This window comes from Priapulus caudatus, unplaced genomic scaffold, assembly GCF_000485595.1.
Source record: "Priapulus caudatus unplaced genomic scaffold, Priapulus_caudatus-5.0.1 Scaffold372, whole genome shotgun sequence".
Classification (NCBI taxonomy): domain Eukaryota; kingdom Metazoa; phylum Priapulida; class Priapulimorpha; order Priapulimorphida; family Priapulidae; genus Priapulus; species Priapulus caudatus.
The window spans coordinates 254143-264771 of NW_014577433.1; the positions used below are offsets into that span (position 1 = coordinate 254143).

At 38.1% G+C, this 10629-nt stretch overlaps 1 protein-coding gene across 1 annotated transcript; it reads right to left on the reverse strand.

The window, feature by feature from the left end:
• Nucleotides 1–280: 280 nt before the first annotated feature.
• On the reverse strand, nucleotides 281–8496 carry LOC106809648 (adenylate kinase 8-like; the record flags this gene model as incomplete). The annotated part of the gene is made up of 10 exons (XM_014812812.1): nucleotides 281–984; nucleotides 3056–3209; nucleotides 3612–3753; nucleotides 4287–4376; nucleotides 4810–4941; nucleotides 5771–5971; nucleotides 6251–6322; nucleotides 6693–6843; nucleotides 7158–7324; nucleotides 8412–8496. Coding segments are annotated over 10 exons (1353 nt in total), but the record flags the coding sequence as incomplete, so codon positions are not given.
• Between the last annotated feature and the right edge of the window lie 2133 nt (nucleotides 8497–10629).

The window sequence follows — 10629 nt, forward strand, 5'->3', positions numbered from 1 at the left end:
AACCCATTCGTACATGCTCTTATAATAACTTTTTGTCATTCACACCATATTACTATTATGTTCCAGGGGTTCTAAGTTGGGTTGTGCTGTCATATAAATGTCATACGTAACAGTTTTTTCCCTATGCTTATTATCTTATTAGACCGATTTCTAAATATTCATATTGTGTGCAATGTTATTGTCGATTTTTACCCAATGTTCCTATTGTGTCCCATTATTAGTAGTATGAATTAGTAGCACGATTTTACCCAGCGCAGCGGGTACCCGCAGCTAGTCTTATATATATGTTAAAATTACATAGGTTTAGCAGCAGTATTATATAATAAATGTTTATATCCAATGGGTAACTTGGAACTCAAACATACTAAGTTGTAAAAGTCAGCTGCAGTAAAACAAATTTTCACCTTTTCCAGTAGAGGCTAAACTCTACTCTGAATATGATAGCGAATAAGATCGATCATTGATAGGTTTGTTTGTTTAAAGGATAAAGTGTAGGAACGCATCACACACATATGATAATAGTAATCATACTAGTGGCACATTGAGATTCAATGCTAAGAGACATTTAACACCAAGGCTCTACTCTACTTTCCATTGCTATATATATATATTTATTTATTTATATACAGTATCTTTTATAACAGTAGACCTTTTCAATATATAATATATTTTTAGATAACTAGTATTGTAATAAACTTGAGCCATGTTGTAAATTCTGATCCTCGCCAGCCGTCGTCAAACTGCATTATGACGTCGATCCACTTCTCTTATTATGACGTTTTATTACTTATTATTATACCTATAATATTACGTCAAGTTGATACTCTACAGTTGCCTGGGCAACGGCCTGATCATCATACTCTCTATACATTCGAACACTGTATGTGCAGGCTGGTCAGCATCAACAATCTGTCCTTGCAGGTAGCATTCGGCTAACTCCTCTCTGCCTGATAAATAATGCTGAAGCTGCCTACTGACGTCATTCTAAAGAAAAGCAAAAAACCAGGGATTGAACATGCTAGGGTCATTAATAATGCATATCCAATTAGTGACACACACGCATTCATAGCAATTAAGGGGGTTCAATACAAAATTTGAAAGTGTGCAGGTGCAGTAGGTATAGTTAAAATCGTGATGGCGTGTGCAAATGCTAAAGCAGTTCAGATGATGATCAATGTGAGTGTGAAGGTGATCGAGTTATCAGTGGGAAAAGAGAGTATATAACAGTATCTTTTCTTCATCTGACCTATGTACCATGATCAAGGCCGCCTCCAGTTTGAACCGCGTCAAATGAAACGACCACAAATTTATTCCCAAACAGCATTTTCCAGCAGCATGCATCGATCATGACAAACTGGCTGTGTTGGATATAGACCTGTCCCAAATCATTTGATGCACAGCTGAAATTCATCGTATTGATGACACATTAATCTAGTGACAAGTGTGACGGTGACATATGACGCAATACAGAGCTAGGTGACTATCATGAAAATCTAAACTATCACTATACACATATACAAAAAAAAACTGTCGTAATTGGAGGTCTATTGAGGTACTAATAACAAGAGCCGCAGAGCGTCTGGGCTCATCTGAGGTCTGTTGCTACGGTTGTAAACGTAACATTTAAGTCGTGCGTAGTGAAACCTTTGTTAGGCGCAGATATGCAGATACGCAGTTGCGTACACATCATTTCAGCAACCTTCTGCATTCTGCATACCTCCCAAATCCCATTGGTTGCTACAAATCGCGTGCCTGAAACTCCTGTTTTATGGTGCATTATGACCCTAACCCTAACCCTATTAAAAAAAAAATTTAATTGTAAAAATTATTTGTTATTAAATTGTTGTAAATAAATCATGTAAATATTTGCGTTAATTGGAAAAAAATAGTTAAATGGATAAAGATAGAAAAATACAGAAAACAGGTAAATAATAAAAAATCTGATGGGATTCGATCCAACGACCTTTGAGCCGTGACGCCTGTGCTGCACCCTTTCGGCTATCCAGGCTTATTGGCTAATTTCTAGATTATGGATGTGCCATGAATATGAGAACACTGACATCATTGAGGCAGTTCAGGAATCCATGTTTAACCCTCCTCTTGAGGGTCAAAAGGTTATCAGACACTTACTCTTCGCACGTGAGTGGAAAGCACATTTCATGGTCCTTTCAATAAAGTGATAAAAATGGTTGGTCAGTGCTGAAACAAAAAAGTTTTCCACTCTGTCCATTAGGCCATGTCCTCAGAAAATGTCTGATATCTGACCTTTCCCCCACTGCCCTTTGACCTGTGACCTCCAATTTCGCACTGGTGATGGGTTTCCTGCCCATCACACTATACACAGAATATTAAGAACATAGGTCGAGCCGTTAAGATTTGTGCCGCTATTCCGTATTTCCTCCTATACCTTAAGTTAAGGGGGAAATATTCCCCCTCCGTTTACACATCTTGACCTTAGACCCTTGATCCCCAAATTTGTCATCCTGAGTCCTTTTCACGATCCCCCCCGACGTCCCAAATATCGTGACCGTACGTCGAGCGGTTAAGATTTGTGCCCAACTGTTGACGGACGGACGGACGGACAATCATGCGATTCTACAAGCTGCATCTGACTACGTCAGACAGATGAGCTAAACAAGAGCCGCAGAGCATCTGGGCTCATCTGAGGTCTGTTGCTACGGTTATAAACGTAACATTTAAGTCGTGCGTAGTGACACCTTTGTTAGGCGCAGATATGCAGATACGCAGTTGCGTACACATCATTTCAGCAACCTTCTGCATTCTGCATACCTCCCAAATCCCATTGGTTGATACAAATCGCGTGCCTGAAACTCCTGTTTTATGGTGCATTGTGACCCTAACCCTAACCCTATTAAAAAATAAAAAAAATTGTAAAAATTATTTGTTATGAAATTGTTGTAAATAAATCATGTAAATATTTGCGTTAATTGGAAAAAAATAGTTAAATGGAAAAAGATATGCATATCACTACAAATACAAAACAATCGGGGGGGGGGGGGATATTTAGCATATAATTATACATTATTATACAAACCTTTTCGTCTTTTGGGTGCTGCTTTAGTCTGTCTGCAATACATGCAGGAGGAGGATTGAAGACAAGGTGATATGCGTGTCCTGTCTGTGGATCCACACGCCTCATTGAGAGTCGTTCAGAGGCAGTTTCTTCTGGCATTTCCAGGAAGAACACTCTAAGATTGAGAGTGTATATGAGCATATACACAACTATGTACGCACACAAGCACGGACACGCACCCACACAGACCCACACACACATAAGCCTGAATGCACACGCGCACGCATGCACGCTCCACCACATGCCCACGCGTAAACATGTGCGAATACACGGAGTAATTTATCTGACCCTAAATATGTGTCTGATCTGGCACTATTTTAGCTAAAGTAGTCATTAAAATTGCATAAAAAAACCAGCCTGAATTATCAGTTTATTGGTTAAAATTTACTTATATTTATAATATAAACCAGTCAGACATTATGGGTTTAAAGAGAACCACTGTCAAGGAAAATTTACTATATCATTGCTTTGTTATATATTTATTATACGTGGTTAATTGTCAATAATTTGCATGCACCTGTTTGGAGGACAGCCAACCTGATCCAGGGCCTGTGCCTGTTCTCTGTTAGAAGGGAAACCATAAAGCACCCAACCTCTTGTTACACAGTCTGGGCGCATCAGCCGTTCATGCAGGATGTCTGTCATAATCTCCACGGACACTGTGTGTAAACACAGTTTTTTTCCCATTAGATGATCAAGTAAAAATATATAGTTCTAAGTACATATAACTAAGTAGCTTCTAAGCACATATCTACACATGTACTATAATGGTCAAGGTGCTAATGTATCCCTGACTTAATGATAATAAATAGCAGGGGTTGAAATAAGCGATGGTCCGATGGTCCGGGGCCATCAAATAATCAGGAGGACCATCAGATTTTCAAAGTCAATGGTCCAACAGACCATTGAATATTTTGGTCCCATTTTATGGTAAATTTCTTGCACGCCGCATTACTTTTAGAGAACAATTTGAAATTTAGGAGGAACATCTAAATTTCAAACTAGATGGTCCTGTGGACCATCTCCTTTTCTCTCCTTATTTCTACCCCTGAAATAGGTATGCAAGACTTTAAAAAAAAAACAAGTTCATGACTTAGAATAAAATAATAGAAGCACATTAACAGATAGAGAAGTAAAATTTCCAACCGAGTTAACAGGTAAGGGAGATTAAAATAAATCCATAAATAAATACCCATCATGCCACGGTCTACGAAAGCCTTTGCTCCTAAGCCAGCCTTGTTTCCAATAGCGATGGCTTGTTGAATTAGCTTCTTGCAGTCAACTGAAATTGATGTAAACAGGTCTGCCATGCGTAATGCAAAAATGGTTAAAAAATAACAATAAAATTCTGAGCACTTATTGATAACAGTCATGCTAATGTAAACTGGGTAAATCCAATCAAATGTTAAAAGCCTAATGCATAATTTAAACTGTATGCCATTAATCATCAATTGCACATACCTATTAAATATTTTTTTTAAACATGTATACAGTAGTTACAGTATATACTTTTTGACAAAAACATACTAACCAAAAATTACCAATCACTTCATAGTTATAATATAAGCTACGCGTAATTATAGCAAGTACCTTCAGTTGCCGATTCAAAGAATTACAATCGACCATCAAAACCACATACATTTGTTACATCGGGGTGACTCGATCTTGCATATTAACACAACAACTGTGAACAGTGACATGTTTTAATGGCTCACCAGTTACAAGGTTGTATTTCTTTGTCAGTAACTGAGCTTGTGTGTGCTTTCCGCTTCCAGGAGGCCCTAAAAGAATCACTCTTGGAGTGTGTGGTGCACCAGTTGGCATTCTTGTCCTCACATATTTCAGTGCTGAAATAGCAAGATCTCTACCAATTAACACTATAATTATCTACAGTCTATGTGATTGGCAGATATTTCCCTAAATCATATACCTCAAGAAAGAAATGAAGCAGTCTCGCAAGCTAGGCAGTAAGAGACATGATAGAATTAGAATCAAATAATGAGCCTATCCAAAATGGCTTACCCTTAAAGTGTAAGATTGAATTATTTCCAGTTATTTGCAGATTGCACATGAAATTTATATCCTAGTGCATTCCTGCTAAACCAAGTAATATATCCAGTATATTTGTAGTTTTACAAGCTATTAGATTGTTCACAAGAGGTTGGGCAAATCACATTATTAGTGTAAAAATTTTGTGTTAAACTCTTTGGTTCTATTTTGATTGTTACTATTGTATTCTGGTTTAAAAAAAAGAATTGAATTTAAAGTAATTACATTTTATACAGTTCAGAATAGACAACAATAACTATGTAACTGATTCAAGTGATTATCAGTTTATCTGGTCAAATCTGTGGACCAATTTACCAATGTCAACATGTCATATGCAACACGTAGTAATTATCCTTCTAAGTCTGACCAGATTACTTGAACATCAGATTACAAATATAAATTATGAAGGAGGGCAATAATTACCCGAATCAACCGCCACCTCACCAGATAACACACTGTGTGCTAAAATGCAGATGAAACACATTCTAAATTTCATCACATGAAGAAGTGTGACGTCTCTGCAAATATAAAATCTGGCTCAAGTACTGCATTGGCCACAAATCAAGAAGCCAATTCTTATCTACGACACAGTATGTAACCACGTTAGAAGAGCTTGCATAGACTTACTCGCAGCAAATAACTCTTTAACGGGCTGATCAGCACTGATGGTCTTTGCTATGGCCTCATAGCAGCTGGCCACCTCTCGTATATCCCGATGAAATTGCTGCAATCTAGCTTTTATTTCCAATTCAGAACTGCTGGATGGCTTTACCAACCGGTCTTCAATGCTCAGATCAAGTGGCTTATTGAAAACAGTGTGGTATACATCTGTCAAAACAGGACCAAGTTCAGAAACAGATTCTGTTAACCCATTTCCTTATAGGGCTATATACACCAAAATGCTACTTGTTTATTAAATGCTACTTGTTATACTTGCACCTTTACATTTACAAAGTTTGTAAATTCCATTAAAATCTTGTAGTTGTATTAATTAATGTTTACAGTACAGTAACCATTGCATGTCCTATTATATTTCTGTGTAGTTCAAACCGATGCCAAATATAATGGTAAATTACAAGCATTTATATTTGAATAAAGAATACATACCTTTACTTTCTGGATCACAGCATTTGCCTTTAGCTCTGTCAAGTAGAACCCAGTCAGGTGCATTGAGAATAGCTAAAAATAATAAGAATAAATATAGGTATAAGAATACGAATAATAAGAATAAGAACAGCAACAGCAACAGCAACGATGACAACAACAGCAACAACAACAACAACAACAACAACAACAACAACAACAACGACAATTCAACAACGACAATTCAACAACAACAACAACAACAACAACAACAACAACAACAACAACAACAACAACAACAACAACGATAATACGGTTATTTATATGTGCAAACGTAAAGACTTGAGCACCAACAGTAGTTTAAAGCAATTTAAGGAATCCTGCACAGAAGTGTGTGTGCTTTGATTAACACTACCAGTCAGAAGTCAATATCACCAACACATATGATATAGTTCAGTATACACACCACAGTGTCCAGGACTGATGCCAGCAATTTGTAAAGCACGAGCTTGCTGTTTGGTTTGAGGAAAGCCTTCTAGAATCCAACCTTTCTTAATACAGTCGAACTCCTGGAGCCTAGTACGAAGAACCTGTACCCAGATATCTGCTGGTATATCCTGCACATGTTAATAGTAATAGTTTGCATGAGACACAACAAATGATCATGATTTCTATATATAACACGTGAGCAAGATGCAAAACACGTATTTTGAGTTGACATTACAGCGAAAATCCAAATGAATTAATCCAGGTAGTTGCTGTGAGCATTTAGTCTCTGATTACATACAGTAGATTACAACACAATATATTTCTACAGGATTCTATCATGCAGGAATATTAATTTCACTCAACTAAATCACTCATTTAATCATGTCGCATTTAAAACAACTACGATGCCATCGAAAACAAAAGTCTCATTTAAACAGCATACCGTCCCACTCGCCACGTACTCATCGACGATAATCTTTAGAGATTGATCATCGATGTTATCGAGCAGCTGCTTCGGGATGAGGTGTGCGCAGCGCAGCCGCTGGCTTAGACCGCTGCACAGGGTTCGCTTCCCAGAACAAGGTGGTCCGAGTACAATCACCTTTGGAACTGTAACATAGCAGGAAGCCCCTTGAGCCGAGTTTCACATTCGTTTTTTGAAGCACAAGGAATATCGTGCTAGTCACCATCAACACAAATGCATTGGCACACATAACATTGGCTTTAATCCAAATTATCTATGAGGGTTACACGACGAGCCAATTCTATGTAAAAAAATTGTGCTAATTTAAAAAAGCAATCTTACTGATTCTACTCGCTTCAACTCTACTTAATATAATATCCATTTTTGCCAGGTTTTGGTCAAATATGGTGAAAATCAGATATGCCAATGGACAGACTAGTGTTAATTTGGCATATAAAGCTTCTGAGTCTTTTCACTAAAACTGGGGCTGAGAGGGTCTATGTCCCCCAGGGTACTGCCGGAACGTACCCTGGGTACAGTCCGGTATACCAGAATGTACCCTGGTACTATCTAATATGCCGGACCGTACCTCGCCTACTCCACTAACGAGTCGCCTACGCCTACTCCCTAACCCTAACCATATCAGATAGTTACCAGGGTACGTTCCGGCAGTACCCTGGGGGACATAGACCCTATGAGCACTACTGGGCCCTAACAAAGTAATGAAACACTGAAAGGTAATGATACAATCACATTTGCCCCTTTCAGTGTTCTAGAGCAATAGTCTGAATGGAGAAACTATGTGGCTATTTCCTGATGCATGCATATCTACGATATCCTAATCATTTTGAGATCTTGTGATACATATTTGTCATAATAATTGTCACACTTGCAATTCTGTCTTGAGTATGGTCAATAAGACTTCACCGTTTTAAATCAGCACTAACTATTTTTAACATAGAATGGGTTTGTCATCTCATCTTTGTGGAAAGTTATGAGTAAAGCCATCACTTAGACTAGTATTTCTCACTAGAATTTTGCCAGCTACACGTTATCTTAGTCATTGGGCCCAACAACTCACTATGTGACTTGACAGTGCAATTGGTGCTGGGCTGTATACTAGCTCTGCTAATTAAGTTTGGCATGAAATGGTATACCAGTTTTTGTACAAATGAAATAATAATAAATGCTGCTACACCTAGTTTGATAAACACTGTCTTAAACTAACTATACCATTACGGTTATGCTGATCCAGACATCCAATTAGAAAATCCAAAGGATCTTCTGGACGATGTATAATCAACTCTTGCAAAAGTTCCTGAAATAAGTATAATACGGGGTAATCTAGCTGCTTAATATGGGCACCCATGGTAAGCATAGCAAGTGTAAAAAAACATTTGGGACCGTTGGCACGCGCAACGAGCCGAAAATAATGTTTAGGTATAAGGCCCGTAGATGTATAATAACATAAAAATTTTATTCAGATAATAGATTATAGATCTTATATGAGCATTTTATTATAAAACAGTTCCTACATAACGATAGAAACATGCATTTTATGAATTTTGTAATTTGCCCAAATTACAAAATTCATTTTTAGTTTTTGCTAGCGGTCGTAATTTGGGCGCCGGTATTCAATATGAAAAATGGCTTGGATTACGACCTAAATACTAATTTTTGATACTACCAAATCGACTATAATGATACCAAAGTTCTGGAGATTAACTTCAAAGAATATAAGAGCCCAAGGATATATTTAATATTATAAGAGCTGTCCATATTTGCACACGTCTCACATTGCGAAAATTAATTGTAGTCAGCGCTTATATCCATGAACCAAACTAAGTATAGGGGGCTTGCCCCTTTTTTATTACGGTTTATTATGAACACCTGCCCTGGTGACCTGCACTCTCAGAGTCTGCAGAGTGCAGAGTGACTCTGCAGATTGCAGACTGCAGACCGCAGTGCATGATGATGATACTCATAGAGGGCTTAGGCCTATATCATATGCAATTGAAATTATTTATTGACTGTCAGTCAATTTTGAATTTACACCAGAAACCTTAATGAAAACATATTTCACTTAACATAATGATTTTACATCGCGTATGCACATTCTGAACCGGCATGAATATCTACGACTATTGTAGTATAGTATATTGACAGTCACTCTCACACTGAGTCAGTATTCTGTATAAACAAAACAGTGTATTGTAGGTGACTACGACTAAGATGAATCAAGATGTCGTTGGTACATCCATGATCCATTTCCATTTAAATAATTCCATAATAAATATATTTGTATGATTTTTGCACAAGGGAGACATTACTCCCTGAACCGGCCGCGAGTAAGGTGCTAAATCTCGGGTATCGCGCCTCGCGTTGACCTGCGAGGTGATGTTTTTTTTAAATTAAATGTATTAGTGTTAATTAAATTTAATTTGGGTTAAGGTTAGGCCGGGTTATCGTTAGGGTTAGGGTTAGGGTTATCGTTATGGTTATGGTTAGGGTTAGTCTATAGCCCGACCAGGCTGTGCGACGGATTGTCGGTTCAAGGATAGAGAACCTGGGTCCCAATAAAACCAATGTCATTTACATCAATATAAATATAATATTGGTTAGACTTAGGGTAATATGGTTAGGGTTAGGATTAGGGTTAGAATTACTAATTAGGGTTAGGGTAGGGTTAGGCACATTGGTTTTATTGGGACGGCATGTTCTCTTATCCTTGGGGCCGGATTGTTATACGGTATTCTACTATTCTCACCCTAGTTGACGAATACCGTATACGACCCGGTATTCTAACCTCTAAGCCCAAACCGTTTTCTTGGAGCTAAGAACTAACGAGTCAGAGTATAACTATAGTCTATAAGGTTAGTCAGAAACGGTTACGGAGTCGAGGGTTGGGAGTAATGTCTGCCCGGCGACAACCTTATTCGTATATCATAAGAGAACGTCCATAAAGAATGAAATATTATTATTACGTGGTAAAGTTCGAAAAAACCCTATGTTTTTCGGCATAAAATTTCAAAAGACGGGGAGAGAGGGCGACAAGGAACTATCGGTCTAGGTGGCGGTGCCATGAAGATTGTTGATACTGGTCGCACAGTCTGAGGTTCTACGGTAGACTGGTACTCGCTCCCACCTCGAGTATACTCCCATCTAGTAACTAAACCGAGAAGTGGGACCGGGTAACAGTCTAGTTCTGCGGTTCTGCCACAAACTCCACGACAGATGGCGCTCTCGCTCATGGGCTCAATGCAGCCGGCTTGTATCTTGTATCTTGGGGTCCCTCTCTTGTATATTCACAAGGCCACAGATTTCTCTTGAGTGTGGCCGGGGCATCCTGTAGATAAAGGAAATTCATGTCTACAAGTTAGGCATTAATTAATTTACTTTCTCTAATTGAATAGTAGCCCTTTTTAACATATTTCTAATGGCTGGTTTTACG